At 51.3% G+C, this 20084-nt stretch overlaps 1 protein-coding gene across 1 annotated transcript in view; it reads left to right on the forward strand.

The window, feature by feature from the left end:
* Positions 1-20084, forward strand: part of PLA1A (phospholipase A1 member A) — a 152291-nt gene that overhangs the window by 88620 nt on the left and 43587 nt on the right. Inside the window, exons 7-8 of the mRNA XM_086935846.1 lie at positions 7934-8020; positions 18438-18605. Of these exons, the coding sequence (XP_086791972.1) occupies positions 7934-8020; positions 18438-18605 (255 nt within the window). The remainder of the gene's footprint in view (positions 1-7933; positions 8021-18437; positions 18606-20084) is intronic.

Consider the following 20084-nt stretch of genomic DNA (forward strand, 5'->3'; position numbering starts at 1 on the left):
CAAAACCAAAGATGATGATGGACAGAGTGTTGAACATTGCAAGCACTCGCCACCAGTCAACTGAGCTAGGTTTAATCCATAATCATTCTTTAGCTCACTCCGCCACCGCAGTTTAGACATGGCCATATGCAAATCAGTCTGACCCTGTGCCTCATGGGTACAGTCCAGCCCGAACTGCCAAGCCATGTCTTCCCTGGACCGGAAACAAGCATCCTGGGACAGGTTTCTGGCTAATCAGCCATCATCAGCCAGGCTAGCTTGAATCCAGTGGCAAAGTGAGCAAGGGACCCACGTCTGGGCATACCCTGCCAACTTGGGGAGAACAAAGCAAAACCAAAGGGGATGATGGACAGAGTGTTGAACATTGCAAGCACTCACCACCAGTCAACTGATCTGGGTTTAATCCATCATCATTCTTTAGCTCACTCCACCACCGCAGTTCAGACCAGGTGGTCAAGACTGATTTGCATATGGCGATGTCTGAACTGGGGTGGTGTGGGGAGCAAAATACCGATGGATTAAACCCAGATGTGTGAGCGGGGGTGAATGTTTTGCCAATGTGCAACATTCCATCCATCATCTTGTGAGTTTTTCTTAAAAAATTTCAATTTTTCTTTGTGGAGTGTGACACCATAATCCTGTAGGCGTTGGAGAGTAGCCCGGAGTCGTCGATGATGTTCTTCAAGGGTGGCTGAATGTATCAAAATGTCATCACTGACATTAAGTACTCCTTGCAGACCGGATAGGATTTCTCTATGGTATTCTGAAATATTTCTGCGGCTGAAAATATTCCAAAATGTAATCTTTTGTACCGTCGAAGCACTAAGTGTGTTGAAAATGTTGTTATACCGTCTCTCTTCAGCTAGTTTTAATTGGTGATATCCAGCATTAAGATCTAGTTTTCAAAACCACTGAGATCCATTAAGGTCAACAAGTATGTCATCAACTTTGGGTGTCAGATGTCTTTCCCTGTGTATTGCCTGATTTCGCATTCTCATATCAATGCAAAGCCTGATTTGGCTGGGTTGCTTTGGCTTTTCACCTATAACCATAGGTGACACCCAGGGAGTCAGTCCAGTCACTTTTTCAATCACTCCTTGTTGTTCCAGTTTCTGTATTTCTTGCTATACTAGTGGTCGCAAATGAAATGGTATCCGTCATTGTCGCAGAGCAATTGGTTGTACTGATGTGTCAATATGTAGTTTTACTGGTGGTCATTTTATGCATCCTAATCCATTGAATAGTTGCGGGAATAGGTCCAACATGTCTTCGGTTTGTACGATTTTGACTGCATTGGTAAACATTATGAGACTCAAATCTTCGGCTGTATGGCTTCCCACTAATAAATATGCTTCTCTGTCAACTACATGAAATGTTGTGGTTATTTCACGGTCTTCTGACTTCACTTGCACTGTCATTTTCCCCTTCAGAGGTAGTGGTTTCTGACTGCTATATGTGAGTATTCTCACTTTGGATGGTACTAGCGGCGGTCTTGGATTGAGCTTTTTGTAATGTTGGCTTCCCATTACGTTCACTGATGCTCCAGTGTTGATGAGGGCCGTAACCGGAGATCCTGCGATTTCTATGGCACATGTTGGCTGGGGACGCCTTCGCCGCTTTAGGTCACTTACGAAAGAGACAAGGTAACACTCCTCTTCCTCTTCTGTGGATGAATCCTGGATGCGTTGTCTCTGTGTCATCGGTGTCTTCTACATTCTTGCTTCACTGGGATCTTCTAGCGAAAGATGTTTCACTGACCGTACTGGGGGTCTCCTCCCAGGAGTTCCTCTGCTACGCATGCCACCTCGACACACACTTGAAAAGTGATTGGGGATTACACACTTAGAGCATATCTTGCCTTTCGCTGGACATTCATGGTGTGGATGTTCGTCTCTTCCACAATATCCACATTGGGGCTGTCGTGGTCTCCTAGTGGGCCATCGTCCTCTATTTCCACTAGTGGAGGTGCGAATGGGGTCAACTCGCTCTGTTTTGACAATTGCCGCAGGTTCATTTGGCTTGTTAAGTGCTGCTTCCATAGCTGTAGCCCGGACATCAGATAGTTCATGAGATCGTGCTAGGATTAAAATATCTTCCAGAGGTATATGTGGTTGTCAGAGAATGAGGGTCTCCAGGGTTTTGTTGCAGCATTTTGAATGGCCTGTGCTCACACCTCCTAGTCTTGATCATCCTCTGTACAAGTGCTGGCCAATTCTCTGAGACTGGCATAACACATGTCCATAGATTCTCCTTCTCTTTGACGGGTTTGTGGTAATCCAAAACGAGGGTCAACATGTGCGTTAAGTGCCCGGACTGCCGCTTCATAGTCAGTTGATTCTTCAGTGTTTGGTAGATGTGCAAACAGTTTGTATATCTTGTCACCTGCAAAATGTAGTAATAGTGATCTTTTTATGGCACCATCTGTCTCCCTCGTTGCAATAAAGTAGTTATATAAAAGGGCCAATCCAATTGTTCCACCTTGGTGACGCAGTGGCAGGGTCAAATAATTCACTGAACTGCGGGAGTGCACTGACCGGTGAATGGGCATGTGCGGGTGCGACTGCCAGAGTGGCAGGATGTGGAGCGGTGGTAGATGTAGCTTGTTCAGTCATGGTGATTTAGCACGTGAGATTGGTTTCACCAATGCTTGTTTATTTGCCAAAATATGGATAATTGTTTTTACTAAGCCTTGTTTGTTTTGTCAATGCTTGTTTGTCATGCATTCATTTACTTGCGTTCATATACAATTGGTTTTGCCAAGGCTTGTTTGTTTTCCTATGCTCGGATAATTCGTTTTGCTAATGATTGTTTGCTTGTCAATGCTTGTTTGTCATCCATTCAATTGCTTGAGTTCAATCGACAATTGGTTTTGCCAATGCTTGTTTGTTTTCCAATGCTCGGATAATTGGTTTTTGCTAATGCTTGTTTGCTTGCCAATGGTGGTTTGTCATACATTCAATTGCTTGAGTTCAAAGATAATTGGTTTTGCCAATGCTTGTTTGCTTGCCAATGCTTGTTTGTCATATATTCATTTGCTTTAGACCAGAGATAATAAGTTTTGCCAATGCTTATTTGTTTGCCAATGCTTGTTTGTCATATATTCATTTGCTTGAGTTCAGAGATAATTGGTTTTGCTAATGCTTGTTCGTTTGTTACTGTTTGTTTGTCTTACAATGTGGCCGTTCTAGTTCGCAGAGAATTAATGGCACCAGTGCTTGCTTGTTAGCTAATGCTTGCTTAGTGCTCGTATATATTTGCCTGTTGCCGTTAGACAAACTGTCAATTTTGCGCGCTTTCTTCGGGCGCCTCAGTGTTTTGGAATCTCTAGTCAGGCACTGCTGACTCTGTCTACGCATGCGCACACTTCGGATCTCAGCGCGGGCTTTTCTGTGTCTTCCTCAAAACGCTACCACACTAATTGCTTCACGAGTATAATTAACTTTTTAGCAGGTGCGCAGAGCAGGCGGTGCCTTAACTTTCTTGGTTTTCTTCGCAATCGCACCTCACTATGCTGGTACGATCAGGTTTCTTCGAGCCACACGATGCCAGTCACAATTCACTTTAGACATCAGCACGTGAGCAGTCCAGAGGGTACAAACTGTTCTTCTGGCTGTAAAACATAAACTTCACATGGATCCGATCCTACATCTCCAGTGTAAGGACCGGACTTGGTGCGGGCTTACGCGCTTGTAATAATTGCAGACAGACACGGTGGCTAGAGCACTCAGGTGGACCGGAAGTCCCGAGCGACCCCGGTCCGTTTATTTAAACCTTCTCGCCAAGCCTGGTTCTAAGGTGATACATTGTGTGTATTCACTTCCGGGTAACGGTCCCACGTAACTTAAGGTGAAACAACTAGACCGCTACAAACGGCTCTGTGTCCTTGATAAAGGTGAGGGAAAATTGCTTCCAAGCACTAGGCAAGTGCAGGGCGCCTAGAGGTCTCCCCAGTGCTACCTGGCTCTATGTGGGTGGAATATAAGCTCCTTCCGTCCTTTGATGATTCTCCTTCCCCGTAAAATGATGAAGATTGTCAAACACATCAAAGATGGCGGCCAAGCACAAGTGGATCATAGAGAAGGGTATTGGGGGTTTATCCCCAATTTCCCAATTCATGGGAATTCTCCAGGTCTGGTGGGAGTATCCTAGCAGGGGGGGTCGCTACCCTTGTCTACCGACACCTCCCTTCATACTTTTGGTAGCCAGCAGGGCCACCATCCTTGGCGGGAATGGGACCCAGCCGTCGCCAAGGACCTTGGTGAATAAAAGCGTGTGGCGCCAAAGCAGAGGCCACAGAAGAAGAGTCTCAGAGGCCTTCATCCGATGTGGGCAGAGGCTGGTAGGTCAGTCCTTGACTCCCTGTAATACTTCCAGGCACTTTAGCAGTTCATGCTGTGCAACAACTGGGAACGAAGCTTTAGTTCTGACTACTTGAACATTATCAAGAGCAGCTCGTTTGTGGCAGTTAAAACGTGGTGTGCTAAGGGCACGTGTGCACGGCTGCCATCTTGTGTGCTGGACACATCACAGTGCAGCGCCTGGAAACCCCCTAGGTTGAATGACCGGTAGAGGCAGGGCATTACTTCCTGGCCCTAGGAGGAAAGGGCCAGGAGGAGCTCTGCTGGTGCTGGCGTAGCAGACGTGTGTTATAGAGCCCCAACGTTGGTATTGGCAGACCAGCTGTTCACATGTCCTGTAACCCTTCCCAACAATAGGAAGTGCCTGCATCTCTTCTTTATCACTCGAGGAACTACATGACGGCGCGTCTCCTTTCCCCAAGGGACCATAGAAACAGCACTAAGTGCCTCAGCGCTATACACAGTTGGGGATCAAAGCATAGATGCCCGCACCAGTCTTAACGTCCCTATTTTTTAACCAGAAAAAAAGGTGCAAAAAGGGCTTGAGACACAATCCCCTAGGTCCCAAAATGGAGAGACCAGAAGTGACCCACCCGGTCTCCCCAAAACCATACAACAGAAAGACAGCCCAGCGCACTTATAAATATCAAACGTGTAAAATACACAGTAAAGTAGACTTATGACAAAACTGTTTTCCCAAAGAAGAGTCGATGTTATCTTGTAATATTCAACTTCCTCCTTTATTAATTTTACTTTTAAAAAGCTTTTTTTTTGCAACCGCCAACATGTTTCGTCCACAATCGGACTTCTTCAGGGCTCCCAGTATATGCTTGGTGCATTTTCGCTAGACCATTGCCAATGTATTAGACCAGTTGATTTGAAAAAACATATATCCGGACAGTGAAATTATGTCACCTCAGAGATTTTCAATAATAAATGTGTCAGTGAATAAATGCACCCGTCTCCGCACGATCGTCCGGCTTGAAAAAGTGTGCATTTTTTCACGCTGGACAATCGTGCGGAGACGGGTGCATTTATTCACTGACACACGTTTATTATTGAAAATCTCTGAGGTGACATAATTTCACTGTCCAGATATATGTTTTTCAAATCAACTGGTCTAATACATTGGCACTGGTCAAGCGAAAACGCACCAAGCATATACTGTGAGACCTGAAGAAGTCCGATTGTGGATGAAACGCGTTGGCGGTTGCAAAAAAAGTGCCTCAGCGCCCCTTCATTTAGAATATTACAACCTGTAGGCACAATCAATCAATCAATCAGTAGATTTGTAGAGCGCTACTTGCCACCATTGAGTGCATCTAGGCGCTGACAGAGTCCAGTGTTTTCGCCTGTCCACCTGCCTTCCGGGGCCTCAGTGTACGACGTGAGCTCTCACACCCTCTCTCAGGGATACAGACACATGGATCCACCCAACCACAAGGTGCCACCTGCTCCCCTGGGATGGGCTGCCTCCCTGGACCACCTTCACCCCCAGCCACAGCACCTCTCTGAGCTCTGGGACCCTCAGTAACCAGGGCAGTGAGAGCAGCCTTGTAGGACAAGCAGTGCCGGCCTTTTGGTCACTGCGAGGGAACTCTTCATCCTCTGCCACTCTTAGCGGAGCATGAAGGAGAGAGATCACCCCAGGACCAGCGGCACTAGGCTGCCCCCAGGGATCTCACATCGGGATCTCTCTGACTCCTGGGATCCCCCTCAGCTCCTGCCCCAACTGAGCTCACCCAGGGCATCCATGCTGGTCTCTGGGACTCACCGGGAGGGGCTGCTTCCATTCTAGACAGGCTGGGGGTCGCCAGGAGGGGCTGCATCCACTCCAGATAGGCTGGGGGTCACCAGGAGGGGCTGTGTCCACTCTGGTCAGGCTGGTGGTCATCAGGAGGGGCTGCGTCCACTCTGGACAGGCTGGGGGTCACCAGGAGGGGCTGCGTCCACTCCGGACAGGCTGGGGGTCACCAGGAGGGGCTGCGTCCACTCTGGATATGGTGGGGGTCACCGGTCCAGCGGCACTAGGCTGCCCCCAGGGATCACACCCTGGGATCTCTCTGACTCCTGGGATCCCCCCAGCTCCTGCCCCAGCTAAGGGTACCCGTCACAGGCGCGCCCTTGGCCAGGGCATCACCCTGGAGGGTGCAGATTACCTGCTTCCCTAAAGGCCTCCTCTCTCTACAGCTCTCTCCAGACCATAGGAAGGCTTCAGATCCCCCCATCTGCCCACCCGCAACCTCACACAGGCAGTCAGGCCTTGTGCCCACCCTCATACCTAAAACACTAGGAGTCAGACCGTGTACCCACCCTCACACCAGAAACACCTGAAATCAGAACTTGTGCCCACCCTCACACAGGCAGTCGACCTTGTGCCCAAGTCTCTCTGCCTCACCTGCCTCTCTGCCTCACCTGCCTCTCTGCCTCACCTGCCTCTCTGCCTTATCTGTCTCTTTGCCTCATCTGTCTCTCTACCTCACCTGTCTCCCTACGACATCTGTCTCTCTACCTCACTTGTCTCCTTACCTCCCAACTCCCTCTGTTTCGCCTTTCTCTCTACTCATGTGTCTCCCTACCTCACCCATCTCCCTACCTCACCTGTATCTCTACCTCAATTGTCTCTACCTCCCTCCTCCCTCTGATACATCTTTCTCTCTACCTCACCTGTCTCCCTACCTCACGTATCTCCCTACCTCACCTGTATCTCTACGTCAATTGTTCCTCTATTTCCCTCTGCCTCACCTGTCTCTCTACCACAGCTGTCTCTGTTTCAACTGTGTCTCTACCTCCCTTCTCTCTCTGCTTCATCTGTCAGTCTACCTCACCTGTCTCTCTGCCTCATCTGTGTCTCTACCTCATTTCTCCCTCTGCCTCACTTGTCTCTCTACCTCAGCTGTCTCTCTACCTCATCTGTGTCTCTAGCTCCCTTCTCCCTCTGCTTCACCTGTCACTCTACCTGACCTGTCTCTCTGCCTCATCTGTGTCTCTACCTCCCTTCTCCCTCTGCTTCACTTGTAACTCTACCTCACACGTCTCTCTGCCTCAGCTGTCTCTCTACCTCATCTGTGTCCCTACCTCACCTGTCTCTCTGCCTCATCTGTGTCTCTAGCTCCCTTCTCCCTCTGCTTTACCTGTCATTATACCTCACCTGCCTCTCTCTGCCTCATCTGTGTCTCTACCTCATTTCTCCCTCTGTCTCACCGGCCTCTCTACCTCAGCTGCCTCTCTACCTCAACTGTGTCTCTAGCTCCCTTCTCCCCTCTGCTTCACCTGTCTCGCTGTTTAGTTCTCGTGGCCTCTCTCTGACCATCTGCCTCCTGCCCTCCCCATGTCTGTCGCACACTGTTGCATGGAGCAGAGGTGCTTGCTCGAGGCCCAGTGAGCTCATGCGCGTGGGACTTGGGCGCCATCTTGAAGGATTGGGCTGTACACAGCTTGCACCGTGGTGTTTCTCGGGGAGCCGCTCTGTCTCTTGGGTCTTTGAGGGGGGCGAATGTAGATCTTTTCAGAAGCCCACCCCTTGGTTCCTGTGGAGGAAGTAGAAGTCTCATGCACACTTCTTTCTTTTACAGACTTTGGAATCCGGATTCCAGTGGGACACATTGACTACTACATCAACGGGGGCAAAGACCAGCCCGGCTGCCCACCTCCCCGGAAATGTAAGAGTTCCAGATATATATACAATCGGGTGGCATGCCCACTATATCCTAGTCAGGTGTGAGTTTGTAAGTGTCACAATAAGAAAGAGCTTCTGGTTAGATAATCTGACTACACACAAGTGTTCAAACACTCCTTCAGAAAAAAAGTAGTTACACAGTTAAAAGTAATAAAGCATAATTCCAAATGGCCCACTGAATAAAAAACACTAAAGAAGAATAAAAAGAGATTTAATAAAAACGACTAGAGAAGAGGAGAAGGTAGACCCACTGTTATGCGTATCCCCGACTAAACCGTGACGAAACACTAACTGTTAAATGAATGTTACAGGAGGTAGACCAATCGTCACGCAGTTTTATCAATACAAGAGTGGCGTTCCAGAATGATCCCATTGTTATAGGAATACAACCGAGCCTTCGTCACATGCCCCGCTCGAACCAGCAGCATACGCCAATTACTCAGAATCATCCAACATTCCTTTTCCGGAAGACTAAAATCAAGCGAAGCCTCCTACACTGCATCTCTCCCTCCTGCACTGCATCTCTCCCTCCTATACTGCATCTCTCCCTCCTCCACTCTGACAGGTCCAGCCTCACCTCGGTGCATCAATTCACATCTCTTCCTTTCAGCATCAACACTGGATACTGCAAGGCTCAACCATCACTATCATCTCACAACTTCTCGTCAACACCTACCGCATCTCCCTACAGGACCTCATCGAGTCCTTCAACCCCACATGTCGCACCTACATCCACAACGCTCAGATCGCCTAAAATCTGGGAAGTGCAGTGGCCGTAGACACTTGAAGACTAGAACACTGCCTCCAGGCAATCAACAAGTGGAAGCTGAAAATCATCTTAAACTCAACTTGTTGAAAAAAGAGATGCTAATGTGGAAGAATGGAAGATCTACCAGCCTGCAACCATTGGGCCCAGAAACGCGGCGTACCACCCGCGACGTCAACAGAGGAGAGAAATCTGTGAATGAACAAGGATTCAAGGCTATGCCAGGCCTCAAAGCGAAGTCACACGAATCACCGTTTACAGCACGATAAACCCTTCCACAGCAAGGTTTCCCACAAGCCCCGGGTTATCACTCCCTTCATCCTTTCTCGTCTTGACTATGCAAATAAGTTCTACCTGGGTAGAAAATGGCTAAATTCTATAATGCGGCAGCAAGATAACTCTTACACCTTCATCTACGTGACCAGATCTTTCCTGCCCTCCAAGTGCTCCACTGGTTTCCACTTCCAGACCAGGCCTTCCAGACTGTTAGACGGACCGGGAGGGTCGGCCGAGAATAAGGGGAGAGGTCTCCGGGGAGAGCCGTCTCCAACGATCGTACAGACGAGTAACTTCCCCCCCACAGATGTACACCACACAAGGATAAGGTTCAACGTTCTTTATAAGTAATTCTTTAAGTACGGTGGAATGGTACAAGGAGGTCTGGACTCAGGGGTCCCCTCGGTTCTAGTCTCTTGATTTGGGAAAAGGGTAGCGGGACAGTCTTGTTACCAATTTAGTAGATGGAATAGCTCACAATCCTCGAGCTCGGCATTCTAGATGATCGGGCCGCGGCGGAGCCAGCAGGTCCCGGGATGGTGGAAGGTAGCGACGGTCCGCGGCGGAGCCAGCAGGTCCCGATGAAGGTGGTGGTTACAAACGGTCCGCGGCCCCGCCAGCAGGTCCCGACGACGAGGAAGGTTGAAGAAAGGTTGCGGCAGCGCCAGCAAGCAGGACGATAGTTCGCAAGGCAGGACTACGGCAGCGCCAGTAGTCCGTCAAGGATGAGTTCTTCACTGCGTCTCTCGACTCCAGGATACAACTGCCTTCCTGCTCTGGAGCTGCCCCAGTTATAGGTCTGGTGCCCTTTGATGTCCGGACCCTCGCACTTGGTGGTCGGGAGGTCCGGGATGAGGGAGTCCAGACACCCAGCAGGGGGGTGGAGCCAGCGCCCGGGGGAGCTGGGTGCGATCGGCACCTGGCGGGGGAGAGCCATCGATACTTCTTTCTCCCATTAACCTGCCAAGTGGGCCGTTCACCTCCTGGGTGGATGGTGGTGCCGGGATGTCGGGGCCTGGCCAGGCCCAGGGTTAGGGTCGATCTGAGGCCACGCGGCCTCGTGGTGCAGGGTCCAAGATGGCGGCCGGGCCGGCCGAGGGAGCGGGAAGGAATTCGGCCCCATGATACAGAGATGTCCGCGGCAGGAGTCCCGCATGGGACGGGGTGCGGGTTGCTTTTGTGGGTAACATCTGGAGGACCGGGGCCCGGGTCCTGTCATGTGGGGAGGAGGCAAGCCCCTCACATGGCCTGTCCAACATGCATCCCCCCCAGCTGAAGGCGGGGAGAGTCACCCATCCTCTTGGGGACTCTCCTCGTCGAGGCGGAAAAATCTTGACAGGCCATCTGCGTTGGCGTGGTCTTGGCCAGGTCGATGTTCCACGGTGAAGTCCATCCCCTGCAGGGAGATGGACCAACGCAACAGTTTTGGGTTTTCCCCCGCATCTGCATTAGCCACTGCAGGGGCCGATGATGTGTTTGCACCCGGAAGTGGGTACCGAAGAGATAGGGCCGGAGCTTCTTGAGGGCCCACACTACGGCGAAGGCCTCCCTCTCGATGGTGCTCCAGCGTTGTTCTCTGGCCAGGGGACGTCTGCTGATGAAGGCCACTGGTTGGTCAAGTCCTTCGGGGTTCAACTGGGAGAGGACTGCCCCAATGCCATGGTCGGAGGCATCCGTTTGGACGATGAATTCCCGACTGTAGTCGGGGGCCTGGAGCACAGGGGCAGTGCACATAGCAGCCTTCAGCTTCTCGAAGGCCGCTTGACAGTCTGGGGTCCAGTTGACCTTCTTTGGGTGGTTTTTGGAGGTGAGCTCCGTGAGGGGCCCCACAATGCGGCCATAGTCCCTCACGAACCGTCTGTAGTAGCCTGTGAGCCCCAAGAAGGCGCGGACCTCGGTCTGGGTGATGGGGGGCTGCCAGGACTGGATGGCAGCGATTTTGAGTTGCAGCGGGGCCACCAGACCGCTTCCCACCTGGTGCCCGAGGTAGGTCACGGACCCCTGGCCAATTTGACACTTGCTGGCCTTGATCGTGAGGCCGGCTCGTTGGAGGGCCTGCAGAACCTCTCGGAGGTGGTTGAGGTGGTCGGACCAGTGGCGGCTGTACACAGCGATATCGTCCAGATAGGCGGCGCTGAACTCTTCGAGTCCCGCCAGGACCTGATTTACTAGCCGCTGGAATGTTGCTGGAGCATTCTTCATGCCGAAGGGCATGACCTTGAAGTGGTAGTGGCCATCAGGGGTGGAGAAGGCAGATCGCTCTTGGGCTCGGGGTGTGAGACCGATCTGCCAGTAGCCCGCTGTCAGGTCGAAGATGCTGAGGTAGCGGGCAGCTCCCATACGGTCGATTAGTTCATCTGCTCGGGGAATGGGATGTGCGTCGGTTCTGGTGACCGCATTGAGGCCCCGGTAGTCGACGCAGAACCGGAGCTCCGGAGTGGCGCTGGGGGCGGCTGCTTTGGGGACCAGTACCACTGGGCTGGCCCAGGGGCTGTCTGAGGGCTCGATGACCCCGAGCGTGAGCATCTTGGACACCTCCTCTTGATGCAGGCCCGTACCCGATCTGGTACGCGGTAGGCCCGATGTCGGACAGGGGGACTGTCTCCCGTGTCTACATCGTGGGAGCACCAGGGGGTGACCCCGGGGGTGAGGGAGAACAGAGCGGCAAACTGCAGTAGGAGGTCTCGGCAGCCTTGACGCTGTTCCTGGGTGAGGGCCTCCGAGAGTCGGACCCCGTCCACGGAGCCGTCCTTCTCTCGAGTCCGTAGGAGATCAGGGAGTGGCTCGGAGTCCTCTTCGGTTCCGCTGTCTGTTGCCATCAGGAGGCTGAGCTCCGAGCGCACAAAGTGGGGCTTTAGTCTATTGGCGTGGAGGACCCGGAGGGGGTTCCGTGAAGATTCCATATCGATGAGGTAGGTGACAGGGCTCTTGCGCTCGACCACTTTGAAGGGCCCTGTCCATTTGTCTTGCAGGGCGCAGGGTTCGGTGGGAGACATCACCCATACCTGTTGGCCGGGTTCAAATTCGATGGAGGAGGCATTTTGATCGTACCACCTTTTCATGTCTTCCTGGCTGGCCTCCAAGTTCGCTTTAGCCATTTCTCTGAACCGTCTGGTCTGGTTGCGGAGGGTCAGGAGGTACTTGAAAACATCTGGAGGGTTCTTCAGAGGGGGCATTTCCCAACCTTCTTTGACTAGGCTGAGCGGCCCTCGCACCGGGTGTCCATATAAGAGTTCGAACGGGCTGAAGCCGAGGGATTTCTGGGGAACTTCTCGATAGGCAAAGAGGAGGCACGGCAGTAGCACATCCCACTGGCGACGGAGGGGCTCTTCCAACCCCCCAATCATCCTTTTGAGCGTGCGGTTGAACCGCTCAACTAGGCCGTTTCCTTGAGGGTGATAGGGGGTCGTGAATCGGTAGGTGACCCCACACTGTTGCCAGAGGGATTTCATGTATTTTGAAATAAAGTTTGTGCCTCGGTCGCTGACGACTTCTCGGGGGAAGCCCACCCGGGAGAAGATTCCCATCAAGGCCCGGCCAACCACCGGGGCTGTCACAGTTCGCAGGGGAACAGCCTCGGGGTAGCGGGTGGCGTGGTCCACCAGTACCAGGATGAACCGATGTCCTTGTGCTGTACGGGGGTCCAGGGGCCCCACAATGTCTATTCCCACTCTCTCGAACGGGGTGGTGACTACTGGAAAAGGTTGCAGAGGGGCTTTAAGCTTGCGGCCGCTCTTCCCGCTGGCCTGGCACGTGGGGCAAGACCGGCAGTGCTGGAGTACGTCGTTCCTCATCTTGGGCCAGAAAAAGTGGGTCACCAGGCGACTGTAGGTTTTGTCCTGACCCAGGTGACCAGCCAGGGGGACATCGTGGGCCAGGTTTAGCAGAAAGTCTCTAAAGCGGAGGGGCACCACCAGTACTCGACTGGCCCCTAACTCTGCGATTCTCTGTTCGCTGTACAACAGGTCATTGTCCCAATAGACCCAATGGGTTCCGGCGGTATCCCCTGCGCTCTGGGCGAGGGCTTGCTGGCGGAGTCCCTCGAGGGAGGGACAGGTCTTCTGCTCTTGACGAAACTGTTCTTGGGTGGGCCCACCTTCTTGACGCCACTGAGCCAGGTCGGGAAGGTCCTGGAACTGGGTGAGACCTTCGGGGGTTTGCTCTGGAGGGTCGGCACGGACGGTGTCTTCTACTGGAGCGACCGGGGGAGGAGGTGCCGGCCATTCAGGTTCTTCGGGTCGGGGGATGGCACGGGCGGCCATGGACCGGGTGGTTACGCACGCCCAGTCCGGGAGGCCCAACATCCCCAGGTGCTCTCTCCTCTCTACGGCGGCCCACGGGGAACTCTCCAGATCATTTCCCAGGAGGCAGTCTACGGGGGCATCATCTCGGACCGTCACCTTCAACATGCCGGAGACTCCTCCCCACTCGAAGGGGACGCAGGCCATCCGACAGAGACTCTCCGAATTGTCTGCTGAACGGACAGGGCAGAGAACGTTCGGCAGGATCTGTTCTGGGGTCACCAGGTGACAGCGGATGGCTGTCACACTGGCCCCGGTGTCACGTAGGGCTTCGGCCCGGCGTCCATTAATGCTCACCCACTGACTGTACTTCCGGGTGTTGGCGGGTAGGGGGGCCCGCGGGACCATGTCTTTTCCCCCTAGGCACGCTAGAACCATGGCGGCTGGTTCCCATTCTTGGTGTTCTTGCTCACGTTCCTCGTGTTCTTCGGAGATTTGTTCTTCCCCCAGGGCGGCGGCAGCCATCTGGCGGGGTCTCGGGGTCTGGCTCTGTGGACAATTCGGGTCATTTGCGTAGTGGCCGACTCGCTGGCATCGGTGACACGTGACATTGGCTCTGTACCCCGGGCGCGCCGGGGTGTTGCCCCGGTTGGCCGGGGGTGGCGCGTTGGCAGCGGGAGTGGCCGGGGCGTGGTCTCTTCCTCGTCCCTGGCCCCCTCCTCCTCCTCGGGGACAGTGCTGACCTGGGTGGTTCCGGTGCTGTTCATGTGACCCATTTCGGCCCACTCGGGTGATTTCCCACTGGTCAGCCTCGGCGGCGAGCTGTCGTGGATCGGTCAATTTACTGTCGAGGAGGTGCTGCCTGAGTTCGACGAAGCAGTTGTTAGATAGATGCTCCCATACCATGAGGTTGAAGAGTTGCTCATAGGTCGTTACATTGCTCCCCTTGATCCAACCCTCGAAGGCTCTGCTGAAATAGTTCACGTACTCCACCCAAGTTGTACCCGGGATCCTGGTGCAGTCTCGGAACCTCTGGCGATACATTTCGGGTCTGAGCCCATAGCGGGTGAGGAGGGTAGCTTTCATGTGGTCATAGGAGGTCATTAGATGGTCGGGGAGCTGTAACAGGGCATTGCGGCCCTCATTGACGAACCTCCCCCAAAGACCGGCTCCCCAGTCGCTTCTATCGATCCGGTGGGAGGTCATAGCGATCTCGTAGGCCTTGAACCACTGCTGTATGTCGTCATCTCGGAAATATTCTCGCACAACATCCTTGGGGATGTGTACTTTTTTTTCTGTTGCTCCCGGGGTGCGCGGTTGCTCGGGCACCCCTAGTTCTTTGTTCTGCTTACGTAATTCGATCTCTGCTAGGTTGCGTTCATGTTCATACGCCAGTCTCTTCTCTTCGAGCTCTCTTTGTCTCTGTTTTTCTTCTCTTTCTTCTCGGAGCCGTAGATGTTCTAGGTTCAGTTTTTGTTCGGCTAATTTGAGTTCGCCATCCATTTTGAGCCGGGCCATTTCTAGTTCATGTAGTCTGTTTTTCTCTCGCTCTTGGATTTCGTTTTGCGAAAGACCCGTTCTTCGCTCCTCGGGAGCCGTGGCGTTTTTCTCTGTTGCTGTGATGTTTTGGTCCGGGGGTCTGACGGCCCCGTTTTCTGCCCATGACTCAATGGCGTGCTTGAAATCGTCCTTAGTACTCAGACCGGTGGTAGCGATACCTAGTTCAATGCAGAATTGTTTCAACTCACGATGGCTGTATTCTTCCAATTTCTCCATCTGGAATTTCTCGGTGGATCCGCTCTCTTTGGTTGTCATCGTGGTTTTGTCGTGGGGTGAGCTACTCTCTGTACGATTACGCGTTGATTCGGATCGCGCCGCTGGCCACCAATGTTAGACGGACCGGGAGGGTCGGCCGAGAATAAGGGGAGAGGTCTCCGGGGAGAGCCGTCTCCAACGATCGTACAGACGAGTAACTTCCCCCCCACAGATGTACACCACACAAGGATAAGGTTCAACGTTCTTTATAAGTAATTCTTTAAGTACGGTGGAATGGTACAAGGAGGTCTGGACTCAGGGGTCCCCTCGGTTCTAGTCTCTTGATTTGGGAAAAGGGTAGCGGGACAGTCTTGTTACCAATTTAGTAGATGGAATAGCTCACAATCCTCGAGCTCGGCGTTCTAGATGATCGGGCCGCGGCGGAGCCAGCAGGTCCCGGGATGGTGGAAGGTAGCGACGGTCCGCGGCGGAGCCAGCAGGTCCCGATGAAGGTGGTGGTTACAAACGGTCCGCGGCCACGCCAGCAGGTCCCGACGACGAGGAAGGTTGCAGAAAGGTTGCGGCAGCACCAGCAAGCAGGACGATAGTTCGCAAGGCAGGACTACGGCAGCGCCAGTAGTCCGTCAAGGATGAGTTCTTCACTGCGTCTCTCGACTCCAGGATACAACTGCCTTCCTGCTCTGGAGCTGCCCCAGTTATAGGTCTGGTGCCCTTTGATGTCCGGACCCTCGCACTTGGTGGTCGGGAGGTCCGGGATGAGGGAGTCCAGACACCCAGCAGGGGGGTGGAGCCAGCGCCCGGGGGAGCCGGGTGCGATCGGCACCTGGCGGGGGAGAGCCATTGATACTTCTTTCTCCCATTAACCTGCCAAGTGGGCCGTTCACCTCCTGGGTGGATGGTGGTGCCGGGATGTCGGGGCCTGGCCAGGCCCAGGGTTAGGGTCGATCTGAGGCCACGCGGCCTCGTGGTGCAGGGTCCAAGATGGCGGCCGGGCCGGCCGAGGGAGCGGGAAGGAATTCGGCCCCATGATACAGAGATGTCCGCGGCAGGAGTCCCGCATGGGACGGGGTGCGGGTTGCTTTTGTGGGTAACATCTGGAGGACCGGGGCCCGGGTCCTGTCATGTGGGGAGGAGGCAAGCCCCTCACGTGGCCTGTCCAACACAGACCTTCTGCCTCACCCACAGGGTGGTCTATGGAAGGCACCCACCATCTAAGCATAGCTGAAAAGATATTCACAGGAGAGAACCCTCTGCTCTAGATTGATACCCCAGAGGACCACCGCTCCATGTGAAAAGGAACACATTGCTGGACCCTCCTTCTTTGTACAAGCAATAAAACTCTGGAATTATTTCCCACCAAAGATGAGAAACTGCTAACACCATCTGGAAATAAATTGATGGCCTGACTCTTTACAAGATGATCCCACACCCTGCAGACAGAACCATCTTCCATTGCTCTGAGGGTCGGATGACGCAGAACTCCTGCTTATAACCACTCAAACAGGAACAAGTCACCCTTAGGACGGTAAGAAAGACTACATATGCACCCATCGCCACAGCCCTTTCCTCAACGTCACATAAGTGCAGCTACATGTTCACATCCCCCTTGATGTTAAAAATGTTCCCTTGTGTATTGGTTTCAGACGGCTCCTCAGGAACCTGCTCCTTGAGACACACCTGGCAGTTTAATTCCCCGTCCATGGTGCAGCCTCCTCAACCCTACCTGCTCCCTCTGCTTACTAACGCCATTAAACATCCTCCCTCCCTCAGTGTCGGTGTCCATCCTATAGCTGGTAGACATTCGTTGTGTAAACTGCGACCCTGGCGTAGTTCTACAAGGTTTGCTTCCCCACCCACAGGTGACCAGGAGAGATCAGCTGAGTGCACCAGCACTGAATGTGGAAGACAGAGTATTGTAGCCCCGCAGAACCCCACCCAATACCTTGTTGAAGTAGAGTTATTGCGTATTGGGTCACTCACAATCCCTGCAACGGGATCAGTGGCACTGCGGGACCGAAACAAACCTATTTCAACACTCAAAATATCACTCACACACTGTGCTAAGAAGAATAGACACTTTTAACTAAAAGCACTTTTTACAACAGTGCGAACCTGTTTATCTAAAACAACTACACAGGATATCATAAAAACATGAAGAAGGCACGTTGTGAACTACGAAAATAAAATGAACATTCCTAGCATGTTTAAAATGGTTTTTTGAGTGTTGAGCGTCAATTTTACTGTTATCCCTTTCTTTCGTATGAGACAATTGTGTATTTTTTAGTTTTTTCTTTTTCCTTTGGGTGATGGCTCCTGTGCGAAAACAGTGGCATACAGTGAGCATATCTGGCCTACTGTAGGGTTCTCGAGGGAGCGCTCGTAGCTTGAAAAAGCACCCGCCTCACAGGCAATACATGGGGCGAAACACGTGTTGGCTAACAAAATGAAAAACTTCTAAGAGTCATTAAAAACAATAATCGGCACTGATTTGCGGAGCATGGTGTCAAATAAAGAAAGAAAAAGCATCAAAACATATAAAAGTGATCTGGAATTTTTTCAGCTACACAGGAGCCTTCACCCAAAGGAAAAAGAAGAAATTTTTAATTTTACGGCTGTCTCAGACGAAAGAAAGGGATTACAGGAACACTGACACCCAACACCCTAAGTATCTACATATGAGATGGAGTTAGTCCAACCCCAAAGAATGTCACAGAGTTTCCCCGAAAGATTATTTATATAAGGAGAATACAAGCACTACCAATGAATCTCAGGCTTCCTGGGTAGGATATGGAGCGGGTAAGGCTTGCAAAGAGTGCTTCTACAATGTTTAAAATGTTATTTTAAAAAACCTTACACCCAATGAACAATTTCGCAACACGGGTATGTACTTGTCAAAATATAAACAGTTTTAATGTGAACTAATCGGGAGCGGATACAAAGGGTTATAACAAAGCACCAAGAAGGAGGTTACTCAATGTTGTACAGAAATAAATTGTTCATCATAGATTATTCACATTTCTAAATGAATGTATTGATGTTTAGATTGCTCAATAGTCAGCCACCGGTTGGGGCTCGGCCAATAAGTAATAGATTGGAATAACATAACTTAGTGTTTTGAACAAAATCCCTTGTAGGCGCAGTTACTTATTTTGGCTACAAAAGCGCAGTACAGCAGACACAGAAAAGAACCTTGATTTGCATGAAGGATACACCAACTGGAAGAAACAGAAAAGGGCACACAGTAGAATTAGGAGGCCAGCCAGTAGGTTCACACTGACAAAAGCTCGTGATTCTGACCCACAGGCACTACGCGCTGTAAGATATATTTAATCTCTCTGCAGTTTACAGTTACCTGATCTGCGACCACATGAGAGCCTTGTCCATCTACATGAGCTCTTTGGAGAGCGCCTGCCCGTTGGTGGGGTTTCCATGTTCCAGCTACAAGAACTTCACCAGCGGAGAGTGCCTGGACTGCTCCGGCGACCTCCTCCAGACCTGCCCCAGAATAGGTAAGGACTGGTATGTCTGAGTGTATGACTTAGGTATGGGACAGTATGGCAGGATATGGTAACCTTTGGTATGGCATTTTTGGTGCCATAGTATAGTATGGCATGGCATGATATAGTAAACTTTGGTATGGCATAGTATGGCATGGCATGATATGGCAAACTTTGGTATGGCATAGTATGGCATGGCATGATAGGGCAAACTTTGGTATGGCATAGTATGGCATGGAATGATAGGGCAAACTTTGGTATGGCATAGTATGGCATGGAATGATAGGGCAAACTTTGGTATGGCATAGTATGGCATGGAATGATAGGGCAAACTTTGGTATGGCATAGTATGGCATGGAATGATAGGGCAAACGTTGGTATGGCATAGTATGGCATGGAATGATAGGGCAAACGTTGGTATGGCATAGTATGGCATGGCATGATAGGGCAAACTTTGGTATGGCATGGCATGATATGGTAAACTTTGGTATGGTATTGCATGAGATGATATGGTAAACTTTGGTATGGCATAGTATGGCATGGCACAATATGGTAAACTTTGGTATGGCATTGCATGACATGATATGGTAAACTTTGGTATGGCATTGTTTGGCATGGCATGGTATGGCAAACTTTGGTATGGCATAGTATGGCATGATAGGGCAAACTTTGGTACGGCATTGCATGGCATGATATGGCAAACTTTTGTATGGCATTGTATGGCATGGCATGATATGGCAAACTTTGTATGGCATTGCATGGCATGATATGACAAACTTTTGTATGGCATTGTATGGCATGGCATATATGGCAAACGTTTGTATGGCATTGCATGGCATGATATGGCAAACTTTGGTATGGCATTGTATGGCATGGCATGATATGGCAAACTTTGTATGGCATTGCATGGCATGATATGGCAAACTTTGGTATGGCATTGTATGGCATGGCATGATATGGCAAACTTTGGTATGGCATTGTATGGCATGGCATGATATGGCAAATGTTGGTATGGCATTGTATGGCATGGCATGATATGGCAAACTTTGGTATGGCATTGTATGGCATGGCATGATATGGCAAACTTTGGTATGGCATTGTATGGCATGGCATGATATGGCAAATGTTGGTATGGCATTTTTGGTGGCATAGTATAGCACGGCATGATATGGACAGAATGGCATAGTATGTGTAGTTCGATATGAACCAGTATGTATGGGATGGCGTAGTTGTATACAGTTTGGCGTGGCACTGCACTGTATGAAGCGGCATGGCATAGTATGGCGTCTGGTATGGAATGATATGTATATCATGGCACGGCATATAATGAATGATGTGACATAATTTCAAAAGTATAAAAAATGATTGAATGGGAGATGAAAGGGGGAGACTTTAATATAGTGGAGAAGTTTAAGACGTCCACTGTACATTGGTGTCTGACCGGGACCACGCGTGCCCTGATAGACATGCAGAGTGTGCCCCTGTTAGTGC

Source organism: Lissotriton vulgaris, chromosome 8 (genome assembly GCF_964263255.1).
Source record: "Lissotriton vulgaris chromosome 8, aLisVul1.2, whole genome shotgun sequence".
Lineage (NCBI taxonomy): Eukaryota > Metazoa > Chordata > Amphibia > Caudata > Salamandridae > Lissotriton > Lissotriton vulgaris.